At 39.6% G+C, this 21,018-nt stretch overlaps 1 protein-coding gene across 4 annotated transcripts in view; it reads left to right on the top strand.

The window, feature by feature from the left end:
• furina (furin (paired basic amino acid cleaving enzyme) a) overlaps window positions 1-21,018 on the top strand; it is a 66,397-nt gene that overhangs the window by 23,551 nt on the left and 21,828 nt on the right. For all 4 annotated transcript variants that reach the window (XM_086070701.1, XM_086070703.1, XM_086070704.1 and 1 more), the window contains exons 3-5: window positions 13,377-13,475; window positions 18,759-18,854; window positions 20,881-21,009. In XM_086070701.1, coding sequence (XP_085926827.1) covers window positions 13,377-13,475; window positions 18,759-18,854; window positions 20,881-21,009 — 324 coding nt within the window. The remainder of the gene's footprint in view (window positions 1-13,376; window positions 13,476-18,758; window positions 18,855-20,880; window positions 21,010-21,018) is intronic.

Raw genomic sequence — 21,018 nt, 5'->3', positions numbered from 1 at the left:
TTGTGTTCATATGAAAGTCTTTTGTGCAGTTTGTGTGTGCATGTTGTCTTTAACTGCATGCATCAGCCAACTTCTCCCTCATAAATACCTTGCTGTGACGAGGGTTCTCATCGACCCGTGAGGTGACAGTACTGCAGCAGTTCTGCCATAACTCTGTAAACATCAACTCCACAAAGTTAAGGTCTGTCGTAGTGGACAAGAATCCAATTTTGTTGATGCACACAAAATTGATATATGATATGATGATTTAATCTTTGCTTATTTTGGATTTTCATTTCGTTTGTTTCACATTGTGACTTAGAAAATGCTGCAGTTCATGTTGTTAATCATGTCTGACAGTATCAAGCTGTGGACTAAGAGTGAATCAGTTTACCAGTAAATAGATAACAATTCAAAAGGTTAATACAGTTTTACATTTTAAAGTTACTATCTTATTTAGTGTAATGTTCTTCTGTTGAGACTGAGCCAGTGTTGGCAATTTAGTGACTTTGTCACACTGTATTTAGAAGTATTCAGACTCGTCTTGGGACCCTTTCAAAAAGCAATTTGATTTGCTATTTTTATTGGAGACATTTTGAAGAGTCCCTCCCAAATGTAGTCTTTATGGGATGTTCACCTCGTTCACGTGAAAAATAAAAATTATTATTGCTTGTCCACCGCTGCCTCATTCTAGTGCATCATTGAGACATAATAATGGTGGGTCTCTAAAGTAACCAGAACCTGTCTGTTCACTCATTTCTGCAATCTATGGAAAACGGGGGATTATCCACGAAGTCCAAGTTGCCTGACTTCCTCCACTGGTACACATAACTCAGTCTGGAGCCTCAAGCATGAACAGTGTGCCAAATATTTTTATTCAGTTAAGATTAATTTAAAAGCTTCTAATGAATTAAAAGGGGTGTCAAGCGATTACATTTTTTTTTAAATCGTAATTAATCACATGACTTCAATAGTTAACTCATGATTAATCACAAATTGTATCTGTTCTAAATGTACAATAAAATATTTTATATTAAGTTTTCATACTCTTGTTAACACAAAAGTGGGAAAAATTGATATATGGCTGCATCTTATAGTCATTGATACAGTAATTTCATAATAATTCATAAAATTTAGTTAAAATTGAAAAGATGTACTGTACTATTGATTTGTGTTGGTAATTTTTCTGCCACAAGATGGCATAATTGCATTTGTAAGACGGTGGCAGTTCGATGCATTTTCCTTTTCATATTAAGAGCTATCTAATCTTTAACATGAAGTAACTTGTGAAATTGTGCACATTTTTAAAATTGTAAAATACAACTTGACACAAGTCTCCACAAATATATGCATTATTATTAAATATATTACTGCTAAATTTTGATGTGAACGGGTCTGCTGCGTTGCAACTGGAATTCCCCCAGTACATGCTTTCGAAGTAATGCACTTACATATAATGTCTGTCTACGGGCATTTCTGTCATTAATCGCGCGTAAAAAAAATAAAAAATCGTGGCGTTAAACTTTTTATTTAAAATGAAAGCACAAATTTTGACACCCTTAGTTTTGATGCAATTCTACTTTTAAATGTACCACTATTGTCTGTTATTTGAAGTAACATTTTCAATCCTGTTTAAATTCACTTGATTCTGACAACAAAAGTTCATATCTAAATCGTGTTCTCTTCAGAATGCTTGAGGCTATACTGTTTTCTGTGCCAAGAATTTAAGATTGAAACACACTAGAGGCCTGTTAACAGTAGTTTGTGAAAAAGGGACACCTTGTCCATGAAAAAGGGAGCTTGATTTAAACTTTTAATGGTGCTTTTAAATTAGTTTGTTCCAATGTGTATTTCACCCTCACTTCAGCATTTCTTCTCTGGACATACTCTATAACCATAATGGTTACTTTAACCATCTACCATTTACAGCTTATTCTGTGTTGCAGCCCATATGAACTGTAATTTGGCAGAGAGGGAGTAATGCACTCACATATAATGTCTGTCTACGGGCATTTCTGATGCTCCTGTTCACCCCCATGGACAATATCCCCTAAATAAAGTCCTTATTTAACCTATTTATTTTGTGTGAGGTAGTTAGGGAGAATCCACTAAAGCACAAAAATAACATGCAATTTATGCATACTAAAAAGAATGAAGGTTAGTAGAATAGACCATTGACTTGATGAGACCAAATATTTTCTGATGGAAACAAGGAGCGCAAACTATAACTATAGTTTGATACAAAGCCTACAAACCTAAAGCCTGCAATTTTTAGCTGTTGGCTTGTTCTAGCTTCATTTTAATACACAACTATTCTTGGAGGGCAATTTCAAAGTCTCATTTTCTCAATTAATCACAAGTCGCTGAAGCACAAACTAAATATGGTAATGCGCTACATTCTGTATGCTTGAATAAATGCTTAATGTGTCCAATGCAAAGTAGTAAAAATATGTCATGGGTCATTGCTCTAGTTTAACTGCACTAATGGTCTCCCTTCCATGGAATTAACCAAAATCTACAAGTGCAACCCTTAACTCCATTTTCATATCGCTATAATGCAGCAGCCTAAAACCCCTTTCCTCTATTTATCTTCAAACAGTGTTTTGGTTTTTGCAAAACATAATTGTGTAAACATTGACAGCAGCTGAGATGTAAGACCTTTTGGCAGCATGGATTCCCATAGGGTTCATTTGTTGAGCAGAGACTGCACAAAAATAAACGAAAACGGGAATTTTAATGAACTCAACGGAATAATGCCTTCGTTCAATAATGCTCAACTTGGTGAGATCCCGATAAGCCTTTTCTGATCTTATCTGTGACCAGCTTACTGCATCAGTAAATTCAGAATCCGCATTTTCCAACTGCCTTAAATGGCCTTTCTTGCCAAGTGGAAAGTAGTTAAAACCGCAGAAACAATGTGGTCTGAATTAAATGGCCGAAATCATTACCCCTTAAACGTCTGTACTGATTGCCAGATGATGGTTGAGCTGCAGTGCTGAAATGGACATTCTTGAGTGTAATGTGGCAAGTGTGCATGTGTGAATATTTTGGTAACAGCTGAGTTGTTCTTAATGAGGCGACCGCTGGAACACATGCATAAGTAGTCACAATAATGTATGTTTGTGTGTTTCCCTAGAAACTTATTGCTGTTGAGAATGTTGTTTTTGTGCTTGTGTATGCACAAGGGGTGCTAATTTGCCAACAAACTTGAAACAAAGAATGCACATAATTGGATGATAAGCTTTGTTTAATGTAAATTGTTGGACACACATTACAGCACAATTTGTCCAAATTGGAAAATCTCTTTGGTTCTTGACTACTCGGCAAGTCTTCTTCTTTTTTCTTTTTTTTTTTAACTGCCATCAAACTACATTTTAGATGTGTCTAAAGTACTCCTAAATGGGATTGCATTATTTCCAAACAAAATACTTCACAGCCAGACAATGAATATGGCCAGAAATTTAGAACACTCAAGCTGCAGCTGTTTTTGTTTGACATATTCTCTTTGCCTTTGAAGTCACTGGCTCAATGGATAAATTGATTACTTCATTGTTTCTTGATAACACTTAATGGACCTCACCCACCCTCCTTGCATATCTTTGATCAGTCTCAGATCCCAAGATCTTATCTCGGCTAACACAATAGACTCTCTGCTCGTATTCTCCTTTTTTTTTTTTTTTTTTTTCTTAAGAGCTCAGTATTGTTCATTCGGAAATGTCATCATCATTGCTCTTTTTTTTTTTTTTTTTTTTTTTTTTTAAATATACATATATATATATATACACATATATATACATATATATATATATATATATACATACATACATACATACATAGGTGTGTATGTGCGTGCGTGCGTGCGTGCGTGCGTGCGTGTGTGTATTTGTTAGCTCACCAGAAAACCTATTAGAAAAAAATCTCATACCGTTCACCTAAATCGAACACCAGGAGACCCGAGGAGACCGAAGAAAACCAAGGAAGGTGAAATCCAGCACCGACCAGACACCCCCCACCAGAACTCCTCCCCAGCCCAAGAAACATCCAGACCCCAACAAATCCAAAAAACATAAAATCAGGGAGGCCTCAAGAGACCAACGGAGAGACCGAGAAAAGGAAGGAAGGACAGACGAAGCCGCGTGAGATCCGCAGACACCAGCCTCCACCGATTCAATAACCTGAGGAGGAAACAGATTGTGTCTGAGTTTCGGTAGATGCTGGTGTGGTGGATCTGGCATGCATGAAAATCTCCACCAAAGAGGGGAGCCGTCGACCCCCGCCGGAACAGAGCAAGCGCAACACCTCAGGGCCCCCCAGGCCGCGGCAGCGCCAAAGGACGACCCCCGGGCCCCACCAGGGCCACCGGCCGGAGAGCAAACCCAGGAGCAGGAGCGCCCCCCGCCCCAACACGGCCCGCGCCCCCGGCCCAACGCAGCAGGACGGGGCACTGCAGGCCCACCAGGCACCCCACCGGCCCCCAACCCCCGCCCCCCCACGACCCCCCGCCCCCCATCCACCCCCGCCACCCACCCCAACCCAGCCCCAGCCGCCCCCACGCCCCCAATCCCCCAGACACCCCCCACCCCCAGCACCCCCCCACCCCGCAACCCCCACCACCGCCCCCCCCCCCCCCCCAACAAAGCCGCCCCCCCCCGACCCCACCCCGACCAACCGGCAGCCCCCCAACCCCCGACCCCCAGCCCCCGGGGACCACCCGCACCCAGGCACCGGCGCCGAAGAGGGGCCGGACAGCGGAGCGGAGAGGGCAGCCGCGCCCACCCCACCCCCCGCCGTGTGGAAGGACGGAACACCGGGGGCAGAAGGGGGAGATGGGGGCACCGGAGGGCGGCCGACACCCCCGAACCCCAGGCCCAGCGGGGGAAGGCCCCGGTCGTCACCCCAGCGTTCTTTGTGAAAATTAACCCCTGTTACTGAGTCCGCCAGCTCGCGGACTGGCGAACTCTACCCCTAAACCGTGAATGTGACCCCACCCATTGTATATACAAGTGTGTGTGTGTGTGGTGCATTAAAATTAGGAGCAGGTGAACCGGAGCCGATGGAAATGATATTCCCACGCTCCGATCCACCCGCCACCCAAGCATGTTGCTGAGTGTATGTGGTGCATTAAAAAAAAAAAATAGGGCGGGGGGGGGCGGGTGGCGACACGGACAGGGGACCGCAGCACTGCTCTATACTGCGGCCCCCAACCGATGGCACCCCCACAAGCCCCCCCCCCCCACCCACAAGTTGTGTGGTGTATTAAAATTGGAGGGGAGTTGTAGGGTGAAGACGGTGTTTCCACCCTACCCCACCCCCCAAAGTGTGTTATGTGCCCTATATGTCTATAAAAGTGTATTGTGCAAACCTAGTGTAGTGAGTTAAGAGGTGTGACCAGCGGGGCCCCCCCCAACCGGGCGGGGGCAGGAGGCGCACCGGCCCACCAAGCCCCCACCCACCCCACCAGGACCCCGGCGGGCATATGGGACCCGTCCGGCGGGGCGATAGGGCTCGCCCCCCGGATACTGGGTCCCGCCCGAGGTGTCAGGACGCCCACCGGAGCGGGGCGGGCACGACACCAAACCCCAGCCACCCCCGCCGGCCCCCATAGCACCGAGACCCGGGCCATGGATGGAGCCCCCGGCCCAGGGGAGGGGAAGGAAGGCGTACCGGGGAAGGGGAAGGGAGGAGGGAAGGGGACGACAAGAAGGGCAGGGGGCAGCGGCAGGGACGCAAGGAGAGGGGGAGAGGAGGAGGAAGGGCGACGAGGGAGAGGGGACAGGGAGGCGGAGGACGGGCGGGGAGAGGCGAGGAGGGAGAGGCAGCAAGGGGGAGGAAGGGGGAGGGGAGAGGGAACCACCGGGCACCCCGGCGGCCCACAGGCCCCGAACCGCGTCGCCGGGCCCAGAGCGACGGACCGCGCCGAAACGGCGCCGCCCCCGACACCAGGGAAAGCCCCGCAACGCAGCACCCCCCAAGAGACCCAGGGAACGGCCAAGACGCAGCCGCCACCTAGCAGCCAACAGAGGGGCAGACCCGCCCACTCCCTGCCAGGGGGGACAGCACCCACAGAATTAACCCACTGGCATGCCGTGAATCCGAATATCAACCCCTGGTGCCCATCGGAGGTGAATCCGCTCGATCCCGCTGGCAGCAGCCGGGTTCCTGACTATAGAAACACAACCATTAGTTACAAATTGCCTAATACAGAAACATCAATGCAAGTTATAACGCTGCTGTGGCTCTCGCTAACAGGCAGAATTAAAATCCAAGTTTAGGTTAAAAAATTCTATATACGTAGACCATGTTTCTTTAAATTTTGACATTTGGTTTTTATTTGAGGCAGATATTTTTTCCATTAAAATATGATTTATGAGGAGGTTAGACCATTGGTCGATATTCAAAGTTTGTTTATTTTTCCAGTTAACAAGAATTGTTTTTTTTGCGATAGTAAGGGCTACAAGTATAGATTGAAATTGTTTATGTGGTAAGTCAATTGTTGTTAAGTCACCTAGCAAACACAAGTTTGGAGAGAACGGTATCCTACAGTCCAAGACAGCGGAAAGTTTTTCTAAGACTTTAGTCCAGAAACACATAACCGGAGTACATAACCATAAAGCATGAAAATAAGTGTCTGTAGTGTTTTGTAAACACTGGAGACAAATGTCAGAGTCTGAGAGTCCCATTTTCTTCATCATATATTGAGTAATGTATGTTCTGTGAATAATTTTATATTGGATAAGTTGTAAATTTGTGTGTTTTGTCATTTTAAAAACATTTTCACAAACTTGAATCCAAAAGACAGATTCCGGAGCTATAGACAAGTCTGTTTCCCATTTTGAGATGGGTAAAGACGTTTTATCAGTATATGAAAGTAACTTATATATTTTTGAGAGTTTTTTTGTTGTTGTCGGAGAAAGCTTGGTAATATCTTTAGCTAAAACAGGCGGTTGGAGCGTACCCTGGAGTGTTGGAATTTGTTTCTTTATCATACTTTTAACTTGCAAATAATGTAAAAAGTTTCCGTTTTTTATTTTATATTTTTGGAGCAAGGATGTATATGATATAAACATATTATCTGAGAAGAGATGGTGGAGATGTGTAATTCCTTTCTGCTCCCACACATTCAAATAAAACGATTGGTTGTTAATTTGAAAGTCGGGGTTATGCCATAGGGGAGAAAGCCCGCTGGGCTCCACTTTGGCTTTTGTCATTTCTAGTGCCTTCCACCAGGCAGTCAGGGTGGCGGAAATCATTGGATTTTTAAAGCAGTTATGGCGCTTAATCGATGTTGTAATAAAGAGTAAATCTAGGAGTCTGAGGTTATTACAATCCTTCTGTTCTAGTTCCAGCCAACAGTTAGTATCTCTATTGGGTTGTGCCCATAAAATAATATATTGTAGCTGGTTGGCTATATAATAGTGCATAAAATTTGGTGCCTCTAGACCTCCTTTGGATTTATTTTTCTGAAGAGTAGATAGACTAATCTTTGCTTCTTTTTTTTTTCCAGTAAAATTTTGTAACGGCTGAGTCCAACAACTGGAACCAGTTAGCCGTAGGTTTAAATGGAATCATTGAGAAAAAATAGTTTATTTTGGGTAAAACTTTCATTTTAATAGTGGCTATTCGTCCTATTAGAGAAATAGGAAGATTATTCCAGCGCTCCAAGTCACTATAAATGCTATCCAGAAGTGGAGTGAAATTTAAATTAACTAAATCAGTTAATTTAGGTGAGATTTTTATGCCTAAGTATTTTAAATTACCTATAGGAAATGAGTAGTATGGGTCCTGGCTTGCAGGGTTCCATGAATTTTCTGTAATAGGTAGAAGTGTTGATTTTGTCCAGTTAATAGAATAGTCTGATAACTGTGAGAATTTAGTTATTAAGTTAAATACTTCCCTTAATGAAATAGCAGGCTTTTCTAAATAAAGTAAAATATCATCGGCATATAGATTAATTTTATGTTCTGTTACCCCAGAGTGAATTCCTTGAATCATTCTTTCCTGGCGTATGGCTAATGCAAGCGGTTCAATAAATATTGCAAATAATAAAGGCGACAGTGGGCATCCCTGTCTTGTGCCTCTCTGTAGAGTAAAACTCTTAGATATAATCCCATTAGTAGTAACAGTAGCTTTAGGAGAATCATATAATACTGACACCCAGTGAATAAATGACTTCCCAAAGCCAAATTTATTTAAAACAGCAAAGAGGAAGGACCAGTTAACTTTATCAAAAGCTTTTTCTGCATCCAATGATATAATAACTGCCTTTTTATCATGCCGCTGTGACATACTAATAAGGTTAAAGAGCCTTCTAATATTATTAGTAGAGTGACGCTCTTTAATAAAGCCTGTTTGGTCGCTATGAATGATTGTCGGGATTACTGTTTCTAATCTAGATGTAAAAGCCTTAGTGATAATTTTAATATCAGTGTTAATTAGTGAAATCGGACGGTAACTTGATGGAAGGGTGGGGTCTTTTTCTGGCTTTAATAAAAGTTTAATTGCTGCTGTATTCATGTGTGGGCGTATGTGACCATTAGTTTTAATTTCTGTTACTACTCTTAAGAATAGTGGAGCAAGCATTGACCAGAAGTGCTTTAAAAATATAGCCGGATAACCATCCGGGCCGGGTGCTTTGCCATTTGGCATACTATCTAGAGCACTGTACAACTCGTTTATAGTAAGTGGTGCATCTAACATATCTTTATATTCAGTAGTTACCTGAGGTATACTTAAGCTACTGAGGAATGCCTCAATATGCTCTGGGTTAGGTTTATTCGTTTCTGAGTATAAGTTGTGATAATAATTATAAAAAATTTGATTAATTTCTTCTGGTGATTGTGTACATTCACCAGTTGTACCTTTAATAGCCGTTATAAGTGATTTTTCCCGATTACGTTGAAGTTGGTTTGCAAGAAATTTACCTGATTTGTTATTATATTCAAAGCTGTTGTATCTCAATTGTTGTATTATAAACTCTGTCTTTTTAGTTAACATATCGTCTAACTGTATTTTTGTATTTTGTAAGTCAGTCCATATTTGGTTATTTGGGTTTATTGCGTACTCATCCGTCAGTTGTTTAATTTTATCTTCCAAGTCTTTTTCTAATTTTTGATCCTGTTTCTTTTTATAAGATGAATATGATATAATTTTACCTCTAATTACTGCTTTCCCGGCTTCCCAGAGAAGAGCTGGAGATAGGTCTGGAGAGTCATTTATTTCCAAAAAGTCTGCCCATTCTTTTCTTATAATTTTGTCAAATTCTGCGTCGTTTAGTAGTGAGATGTTAAAACGCCATGTAGGTGGTGGTTTAAAGGTATAATCAACTTGTAGGGAAAGGGAGACTGGTGCATGGTCGCTAATAATAATAGGATGTATTTTTGTAACGGTTTTATCAGCAATAGAATTATTTGTAAGAAAAAAATCAATTCTTGAAAAGGACCGGTGCACAGCGGAAAAGAAGGTAAATTCCTTCTTATTTGGGTTTTTAAGTCTCCAGCTGTCGACGAGGCCAAAGTCATCCATATATTCCCCTATTACTTTTGTGGATTGTGATCGCCTTATACATGTTGTTTTATTAGAACGATCTATTAATGGATTTAAGGTTGTGTTAAAGTCTCCTCCAATAATAATAGTAGAGTTCGCTGCTAATTCAAACAGCTTAGAGAAAAATTCATGGAAAAAAGCCGGATCATCATTATTAGGGGCATATAAATTACCGAATGTATATATTTTATTAAATATAGTCACCTGAATAATAATGTATCGGCCCTCTGGGTCTGTTATTGTATTATTTAGAGTAAAGAGTAAATTCTTATGTATGAGTATACAGACTCCCCTTTGTCTACTGTTATAAGGGGCAGAGTACGCTTGGCTAAAATTTTTATCAATAAGTAATTTTTCTTCAGATTTTTGTAGGTGGGTTTCTTGTAGGAGGCAAATATCTGCTTTTAATTTTAAGAGATGGTCTAAAGTTTTTATTCTTTTTGCCTGTGAGCGAGCGCCACAAACATTCCAGGAAACCAGAACTAATTTATGCATACAAATAATATAAACACAGTCCTATGTATATATCTGTATAGGCCATTTGCCACCACTGGCATGTTATAGGATAGAATCAAAGTGGTTAGGTGATTTATATAGTTTGTATAAAATATGAGGTAACGTATAAGGTAACATGTAAGGTAATGTGTAAGGTAACGTGTAAGGTAACGTGTAAGGTAACGTGTAAGGTAACGTGTAAGTAAATAAAACAGTGCAAAAACGAGTAGGGCGGTGAAAGTGAAGGAAATTAACAGGGGATTAAACATAACAATACACCAGTAACCCCAGCGAGATTTTTTTTTTTTTTTTTTTTATAAATATACTTTAGATATAGTTGTGTATTAATATTATATTTATAATATAGCCTAAACACAATAAGTATTCATGTTTTTGGTTTTATAACCACATATACAGTATATGTATACACCTAGTAATCAAACTAAGTTTAGTTCCACCAATGCTAATTAGAACAGCCAGGGAGTGGAATTGGGGTTCCGGAATAGTTGGCCATCGATATATAACTTATCAACGGCTATCGTAGTCCGTTTACCCTCCTGCCTATTTTGTTTCATTATAGGAAACAGTACCTTTCGCCGCTCATTGATCTCTCTCGGGAATTGATCATTCATTCCAAATGAGGTCCCTTTAAGCTCCCGTCCTTTACTTTTAACAAATAATTTCTGTTTAAAATGCTCAAACTTGGCAATAATAGGACGGGGTTTGTTGCCTCTACGGGCTCCAAGCCGATGTACCCGGTCAAAAGAGATGTTATTTACCGTCTCCTGAGGAATTTTTAATGAATTCGTCATAATTTTTTTTATCTCAACCTCTGGGTTATCAGAGGTATTCTCAGATATACCTGAGAATATTAAATTCTCCCGCATACTACGGGATTGTACATCTAAAACTGTTTCTTTTAGCGTTTTATTTTCTTTTTTCATAGTTTCCAGCTCGGCTGAAACAGTCGTGAGTGTAGAATGTAACTCGGCATTTTCCTGTTTAAGGACACTTACCTGCTGACTGATAAATTCCATGCTTACTTTTAATTCTTTGACGTCCTCGAGGATGAGGCCGAGGACGTCAAGTTTTTTATTTATGGACTCCAGCACACTGACCGAAACGTCCGTAGTGGTGGTGGTTAGGTCGTCCGTGTCCGTCGCTGAATCGTTTTTCCTCTTCTTCGAAGAAGGTTTCTTCGATGGTTTCTCGACGGCAGGATCCTCCATCGCGCAGCTGTAAAAATATCCGTCGATGAAACGTTCAAGGTCCTCCACGTTGGGTGGTATTTCAGATCTGCCGGATGAAAGAGAGAAGAGAAAAGGCAAGATATATGATGGTTAAATTTGGATTAGTTTAGTATAATAGAGCTAGTTCTATCTTAGCAGCATCGTATTCTCTTCACAAGGCCTTTGATTGGCTTAGCTAATAGTGAGCATTTTCATACCTCTGCCTTCCTTATTTTGAGTTTGTTCTTTAATAGGTTTGTATACATGTTCAGTCTTACAGACATACCATATTATTTGTGTAGTTAGGGCTAGCAGACGGAGTTGAATATTTCTGTTGTGAAGTGTACCCATCCCTCTTCGGTGTTGCATCTTTCCCGTCCATTGGCTTTGTGAAGAGACCTTATGCATCACTCAGGCTGCATTTGCACTTATAAAACAGACGGTTACAAAGCAGCACAACACACACCACATACCTTTTATACGGCGCACACAAATGAAGTGGTAGGTAATGTTCCCTGCTCCACTCTGTATTCAGAATTTCATACAGATCCAAACCATTTATAAGGTGTATTATTGCCTGGTATTAGTCTCCGGCTTTGTGGTTTAACTTTTCTTTATACAATCCCAACAGTTTCTTGGATTTTAACATGTTTTGGCTGGCAAATAAATTTGACAAATGCACAGCCATCACAGTAAGTCTTTGTTTACATTCACCGTGGCCTCCAACATGGCTGCCACAACCCACAATGCAAAGCAGTGTACAAGCCCCATTGCGGACACATCAGAGGTTACAAATATGGTGCCCGCAAGCTTTTACAAAAATAGTTGACCACCGATGGGACATTTTGATTTCCTAGGACTTTTGTTGGATTGATTGTTTAAAAATGTGAAAACTTTCAGACATTTAAAACAACTAAGTGAACAGCTTGTGGAAGGAGACCACAATTGCCCCCAGCCCCTCGCCGCGGTTGACGAAAATGGAAAATGTTCGTCTGCCAGCGCTGACAGCTTTGTCTTGTCGAAGCGGCATCCACTTTTGATTGAGAGTTGGCATAAAGAGAAAAAATGTTCCGACCTCACCTACCCCACTAACTAACACCCAGGTTGACTGATATTATATGTTTTGCTTGTCCACTGGCACAAATATTGGGTGTTTGTGTTACTGTATGTAGAAGGGGCATCTCCTTTTGATAGAGAGGGCATCAAGCTCCATAAAGTTCCATCCGCAACCCTCCCAGGCATCGAGCGAGCTTCACGCGCCACTGACCGTGAGAGATAAATGCACTGGCTGGCACAGACTGGTTCTAATCACTCTGGTTCGTGGTAAACTACGTGAAGTTCTAACTGCTTGCACGTCAGGGACGTGAACCTGTCAACAAAACATGTCTGACTGTGTATATGGTTGCTGAATCACAAAGTGAATAACTTTTCACTATAGGAATTATGATTAATTGTTATTGATAAAAGTAGCTCATGCATAATTAAATGGTCGTGCAATGTGCGTACCGTGCCAACTGCACACCTCTGCTGGTAGCCATCTATTTTTTGTTGTTGTAATGATAGTCAAAATAGGACATTTGCAACCATCTGCTTTTACTTTTGGAAAACAATGACACTTGTCCCTATTATATGACATGTTATGGACCAAACCAGTAAATATTTGTTTTTTTGGTTTTGTTTGATTGTTATATCAAATAAACAACAATAGATTAAAGTGGAAGTCAACAATAAAATGTTATATGTGACCTCGCTAGTCGAAACATGACTTGACTTCCCCATTTTTTTTTAATAACCTGAAAAAACTATTTTGCAATACACATTCATGCAAAAATAACTTTTTATTCGATTGATGGAATAATCAATTCTAACATCATACACAAATTAGATAGTGACAGCCTGAGAAGAGTCTCTGAATTTTCTTATTTCCTGCCTCTGAATCAACAGCGCCTCTGCTGGATGCAGCCAATTAATGCACTGTATTTGTCCAATGCAATGATTTATTACTATTGGGATAGAAAATGAATGGATCTTCATGCTCAACCAAAGTGGCAATTTAATACATTCCTCTTGTGTCTGCATGCTTTGGTTTGTTTTTAGCCTGAACCTAACTACTCTGTAATTGTATTCCAGGTTTTTGGTGACTATTACCACTTCAAGCATCGTACAGTGGCGAAGCGATCGCTGTCTGATCATAGGAACACACATGTTCGTCTACTAAAAGATCCCAAGGTAAGAGGTTAACATTTCTGTCTATTTTTTTTTTTTAATTGTACTTGGGAGAAGGAGCACGATGATGTATACTGAGCTTACAAGTAGAAATGGGGGTCATTTGAAATAGTTCAGAGGGAATGGCCATTATTTTCACTTATTAATGGAAGATAATTGCTATCATATTATTTATTACACATCCAATTGTATTAAGCACATCTTTCATCAAGAGTGATAACCCAAGGGTTAGTTCACAATCCCCATTTTGAGTCATATAAGTGAGTAATAGAAGTGAAACACAGACAGCATCTACCGGTATACGGGCTGTTGTCATAAGAGTGATGGAAGTTAAACAGGCTCTACCTTCAGGAGGCCTGCAAGTCATAAACACTCCCTCCGAAATTCAGTTCAGTCTTCTAGACTGATCCTAATGGAAATTTCACATTTCTATATTTTCCAGTAGTCTTGCAAGTCAGCTTGAGGTTCGCTTGGAAATAAGCCTGTGCCCTACACCACTGAGAAGGACAAAGTGAAAATCTGTGTGAAATTAATATTCATAGCAATGGGAATATGAGGCATTTTGAAGCTAGAGTTGGTTCATATTAAACACTGGGAAAGAACCTAAAACTTTTTTTTTTATCATAAATTGAATTACCTAAATAACTTTATGGAACAAAACCAGAACATCCATAATTAGTACATAGTGTTTCTTGATGTCTGAGCCCGTAATAGTTACCTGTGAATATTTAAACAATCACACTTTTTTACCTAGGTTGGATACAATTATGATTCAGCAGTTGCTTTAGATAAATTAAGATTTGCGATTTTCTGCTGTTGAGTCCAAAATTATTTATGAGTGAATTTATATTCTGTAATTGGGCATGTTTTATCTGGAAATGATGCAAAGAAAGTGGCAAAAGACTGCAAGACATTTAATTTATGACACAAAAAAACAACAACTCAACTTTGAAAGAGGTTTTGGCTCTTTCACAGTGTAGATCTAATGACAGATGATGCTTCTTTTTACTCCCTTTTGAACATGTAAACCGTGACTGATGGTGACCATCTACTGTATAAGGTTTCTCTTTTAAATAATTAATTTTACACTTTTCTGCTACCTTTTTATATGTTCAATAAACAAACATCCATAAGCAAGTGATCCAGCGTATCACACAATAGTAATTAATTGATGCAAATGACAGCCTGTCAGCGCAGTCACGTCAAATCCATCCCAACCTGGCAATGCTCATTAAAATTAACCAAGGAAACACAAAAATGGGAACATCATTTATTTATCAAACTTCACAATATTGCTCCATTTACCCATCAATACCTTGAAATGGGGAACGCCAGAGATGCCCTTTAACTTTCTTTCTGTGCAGCTGGGCAGCACAGGTGCAGGCTGGGGGAAAAAGAGCAATCGTCTGCCGCTCTTGTAAGAGCTAAGGCCACCTCCCTCTCTATTTGGGATTTCCTTTACCACTGGGCCTCCATTTCCTGTTGTTGAATTCTTCTGTTCTCCACAGCACTTCAGAGAATGTGAAGCATTACCCTTTCACATATCCCTTTGTCAAGTTCACCATGGGTCGCAAAGATGCCTCTTACCTTTTTGTGTGTTTGAACTATTAATAATCTAATCAAAGTTGTTTTGAATAACAAATTCCACAGTTGTTTTTGCTTTGAGCAACTATATTTTTCCCAGTCTGCAGCCAGCTTGTTAACTGACCAAGATGAAGTTTGAATAAAAGGTGTTTCCAGCTTGTTGTGTGTTTAATTACGACCAACAAGATCTGGACCTCAGCCAGATCTCACTTGCTGGCTAACAGAGAAGCTTTCTAACAGGGCCTAATGAGGAACCAAAGCTTGGCTATATTTGCCACCTTCATTACTATCTATTATGAAGTCCACCTTTTATTATTTTCGATGAGATGGAATGTAAATGTTTTGTTTGTTGTGAATTATTGTTTTGCAGTCCTACAGATGCAGTGGTCTGTCAACTGTATTTTTATTGTAATGTTTCATTGGCAGAACTTGCGCCCTTTGGATTAATTACGCACATGTGGACAGAATAGCTACACTGTAACTGAAAACATACAAAACTAAATACATTAAAATGTACTTTAAAAAAGTCCACTAATAAAAATCAGGTGTTTCTTTATCTTTTGTTTTTCAACAGAATTATATATATATATATATTTTTTTTTTTAACTCGTTAAATTGGCCTGGACAGAAATGACGACACCCTTAACTTAATATTTTATTGCACAACCTTTCTGAGGCATCAAACAATTTATGTAACTCTGAACTCATTCATTGCCAGCTGTTTTCAAAGCAGCTCCCCATATTGCCAGCTGTTTTTGATCATTTTGACTGATCTTTCAAGACCCACAGAATATTATGTGATGTGACGTTTTATGTCCTGAACCTACCAAAAGAAACACACTCTTCTTTCACAAGAAAAAAAAAAGTTTCAAACCTTTTCTGTTCTTTTATAATCAGTAACTTTGAGGCATATTTTTTCTTCTTCTGTGACATCTCAAACTGCAAACAAGAAAAACAAGCTTTTGATGGCAAAATTATTTTTTCCTGATATACAACTAAGAAATGGAGTAGACCTGACTCACCGCATGACTCGAGTTGAATGTCAGTAGCTTTTTTTTGTTCACATGGAGTTCATCATTCACTCCGTGAACTGCATCAGCCTTTTCTGTCAATCATGACACGCATCTACTAACTACGCGACACTTTGTTTTGTCCCTCAAATAACCCCTGATTGTTTAGCTTCTACTCGAAAGCTGTGCTGATTTAAAGTCCAAAGCGACTGCAAAGTCAAGTAATCTTTGAGAAACTAGAAGGCCAAGCCGTCATGATAACCTAAGCTTTGTTCTATAGTATATTTAGGAAAGTCATATTGTCTCCTTTCAATAAAATGATACATGTGTAGATGGTATATAGAGTTATAATTATGAAATGCAAAAGTATAAGGGGTCATTAAAAATACATATATGCACAATTTTGTGCACCAACCGTTAACTCATAAGCTGTTTCTAGTCAGCACTCTCAAATATACAGATAAGTGGGAAGTATAATATTATTGACAGTGATGTTTAATGATACAATTATGACTTATAATGTACTCGATATATATATGTACTCTTAAATTTTGCGTACAGTATTATCAGGCCTAATCCTCTTGGCCCATTTCCCTCCACTGTGCGGTAAATAATGTTGCTAACATTAGGACTACTGTTGTTATTTTTGGAAAAATTGTTGCTAGAGGCGTCTAAATAGTCACAAAATACTGTACAGCAAAAAACCTTGCTAAATTGCCAACACCACAGATACAAGTTGTAAATGGTACTTCTTTTATATAGCGCTTTTTCACCTTACAAGGCCCTCAAAGCGCTTTACATTCGATTACTGATGACGCAGCATCAGGAGCAACTGGGGGTTCAGTATCTTTCTCAAGGATAATTCGATGTGGCTACGTCCTGTAGCTACTGCTCACTACCTCACTTGTACCAACATACGCACAAATTAAAGACACAACTTTCAAAATAAAAGCAGTGCATATTTTATGTGTTATTTTGACTTGGCCAATCGAAGACATGTGGCCCAAAGGCTGTACTTTGCCCAGGTGTGATCAACAGGAATCTGTTACCTTACAATGATTTACAAACATGACCTAACCCTTTTGATAATTGTACTTGGCATTGGCAGTAAACGGTTGGATTCCAGTTGATGAATGTAAATGTCCACAGCAGTGAAGGAGTTACTGACTCTAGTGCAAATCACTGTTGACCAATCAATGTACAGCAATGTATTTAGCACTACCCTTCAGAACTTTACCACACTACTTACTGCAACTGGTACACTAATGAATGGTTGCTGTAAAATTGAATGATAAGGGTCAGATATTATGAGACTATCCATCCATCCGTTGATTTAACCGCTTGTCCTCACAAGGACGGCGGGGGCGCTGGAGCCTATCCCAGCTGGCTTTGGGCAGTAGGTGGGGCAACCCAACCAGTGATTTTTTATTTTTTTTAAGAAGAGTATACATCGTTTTTAGGTGTACTGTAAAATAATCCCAAATTCCTTGCTCGCCGCCATCTCGCCAACTTGTTTTTTTGAGCGAATTATTTGATTAATCGTTTCATGCTGAATGCATTCCATAGCAAAGTGAATTTATCTGTACTGCTTTGTAAAAGCAAGCCTGTAGATAACTTTAAATGACGAGAAAGTATTTCCAGTTCTGTGGCTGGAATTTGGGAGAAACACATGGGCTTTTGAGGGAAGTCGAATGTGGTGGCTTCGCATGGCTGTCTCACTCTGCTTTTATAAGCTTTTAAGTTGATACTGCTATTTTCCTTAAACAGAAATCCAATCAAACCTGGCTGAGAGAAATTGCTCACTTAACCATCCTTCGTCCACCTTTGCCCCATTTTAAATCTCACAAAGTTAAAATGACATCAAAGTGCAGCGTGAATTTAACTTCACTATTTTGTCTTCACATGTATATTACTGACAATTCCATTCATATTGTAAAAAAAAGAAAGAAAAATGTCTGCAGGGGTTAGGGTTAGGGTCTTAGAAAGGAGAAAATCATCATCTCAGTGGAAACATAGTCCCACACTCAGACTTTGATACTAACATAAACCTTAGCACTATTAAGACAAATTATTATATAGCTGGTGGTATCTATCATTGAATTAACAGCACATCTGTGTAGCAGCTAATGTAACACTCATGTCTAGTGAGCATCTGTCGTTGGGAGTTGTGTAAAAATGAATTTACGTCAAACTTATTATATGCTCAAGAAATAATTGTGATTTTATGAAAATAAAAAACATCACAACTGCAAGACCTAAAGGTGTTCATTATCGGTACTTGGTATTTGGCAAGAGCCCAAATATACATAATATATATATATATATATATATATATAAGTACTTGTACTCGGTCTGGAAAATAGTGGTATCTGTGCATACACATTTATCTATCATTACGTTGTAACTGTACAAATAAGATGTCTAATCTTTAATTTCCTCTACCTCTACAATGCTCCATAACGTTTAATTAGTCTCTTGCTACTTTGCAATTAATTAGCAAGGCAGCCACAATCCCCCTTGCCACTAATCCCACTGTAAACTTTCATCACACTGAGAATTATGATATCTATTATATAACTTGACACAATGACCCACAAACATGACTAGTACATCATTATTTCCGTCCTTTTCCTGGATATTAATGTTGACCGGCATCTCACTGTTGTTTTTGTATGCTCACTTGTGTGTATAGGTGACCTGGGCAGAGCAACAACTGGTCAAACGTAGGAAAAAAAGAGATATCTACGTGGACCCATTTGATCCGAAATTCAAGGACCAGTGGTACTTGGTGAGTTGGAGTTGTACGAAGCTGAGATCCAGTAAAACTGCATGTGTGTGTGTGTTTCTGTGTTCTTGAATTTGTCAATGCACACCGGTTAATCTTTTTATTCGAGGTCAATACTGACAATCCAATGTCGAACTGTGATTGTTCCCCTGATCGAAAATATAATCCAGTGTGAATCTATCAAGATGCAATTTTGCAGTTAAAGCAAAGCAGCTTCTGTATAATAATCTTTGTGCTTTTTAAAAGTGAGTCTTTAAATCCACATTTAGTATCACAAGTAAGAACTACACAATTAATCCAGAATCTCACGATTTATTTGTATGTTTTGCTGAATTTCAATGAACGCCAGGCTGCTAAAAGCATCGCTAACTACATGTAGAATCTACATTGTAGATTCTCGGTGATGCAACAACATATGCATTTGGTAGTTGTCAAAGGGCCTGTATTTAAATCAAGGCACACTAATATGCAACACTGTTCAAAAAATAAATGGATGAAAATATTTCATTTTCACTGCAACAAACTAGTACATTCACTACAGTAAATAGATGGTATTTAAATCTTCAATAATGATACAAATGATTTATTAGATGTGGATGCAATTTGTGTGGGAAAACATTTTCATTTTTAAATATGATAGCACAAGGTTAAAAAGCTTATTAAAAATGTCAATAGAAACTGGAGCAACATCTTCGCATTTCTCAAATCCCTTTCACTGCTGGAATCAGCGGTGCTTTGATCAAAATGTATACATACACTTTCAACATGGCTACAAAAGAGCTCTGCGCCTCTTCCAATGCTGTGTTCCATTTCCTTTATTCATGTGTTGGGAGGCCAGCCTTTTTTTGTTTACTTGACTGAATAGAGAGAAGCGAAGAGGCAAAGCTGAGCAATGATGCATTGCACCTTCACTATTGAACTCTAGAATTACTGTATTGCTTCTCAAGACTATAATCACCAGTTTAATGTCTATGGGATAATAGCGCTAACTGAGGTTTGCTGGCGTCAGACTGCTAGATTTTCATCATTTTGTTTCTACTTTCTCCCTTTGTTCTCCAGAGGGAGAGAGAGGGGGAGAGAGAGGGGGAGAGAGAGGGAGTGAGTGCACGCGTGCAGGCAGAAACCTTTAAGTTTCCTACCTGAAACTTTCCTCATTATCTGATTTCAGGAAAATGGGGGCAACAACCATAATTTGTGCCACAATAGTGCTTCCTGTCTGTTATACAATTTTTAAAACGTGTGGGTGAAAAGTACGGTTATTATAACACGCAAACTTATATCATGCCCCTTTAAAAATATTGATTAAGACACTCCTAATTCAGATTTTATTTTATTTTGTAATTGCTCAATCATGAGGTTTGAACTCTAGAGTACAGATGATGAACTGATACAATTTACAGCCACCATGTTATTAAATCTACCGTATTTTGTTTGACATTTTCCTAAACTCATTGTCAATGGCCATGACATTCTTTGATCTGTTGATTTTCAGCGTCACAAGTTTTTATCAGTCTTCGTCAGCATTGTCACAGCTTGCCACTAATTGCTCTTGATGGTTTTTGTGCCTGTGACATGACAGGGTTGAGGAACAAACATCATTGTGTCTGTTAGCACTTACAATGCCTGCCATCTGCGAGGAGGGCTCATTGGATAGTACATCAGACACTATATTTGTAACAACTGACAACTTAAGGATAGCTTCGAAGCAGATGAAAGCCACAGCTTTGAAAAGGTCACATTGAATGTCAACAGCAAATCAAACGGCATACAAAAGGAGCCATCGTCCAAGTCTCCAGTGTTTTGGTCTGCATTAATGACAAAGCAAATTTGTTGCGCTGATATTTTACGACTGAATAACATTTCTTTTATAGCCCGCCTTATGGCTTCCCTGTTATTTTCCTTTCACTAAAAAGTACTTAAGCATATTTTGTGTGAATGAAACTGTAAAAATTGCCATTTTGTAGCTCTTTGCTGAGTCTCCATGAAATAAAATCAGTATAAGGGAAATTATTCATTTTTCCATCCTCAGTACAACACCAACCACCATGACTTGAATGCCAAAGCTGCTTGGCAGTTGGGCTACACAGGTAAAGGAGTGGTGGTGTCAATTCTGGATGATGGAATAGAAAAGAACCACCCGGACCTCAGTGAGAACTACGTAAGTAGA

The sequence above is a fragment of the Leptonotus elevatus genome, chromosome 3 (assembly GCF_054856555.1).
Source record: "Leptonotus elevatus isolate MCC_2025b chromosome 3, RoL_Lele_1.0, whole genome shotgun sequence".
NCBI classification, from domain to species: domain Eukaryota; kingdom Metazoa; phylum Chordata; class Actinopteri; order Syngnathiformes; family Syngnathidae; genus Leptonotus; species Leptonotus elevatus.
Note: the sequence above shows the minus strand (reverse complement) of the source record. Positions and strands in the feature narration are given on the sequence as shown.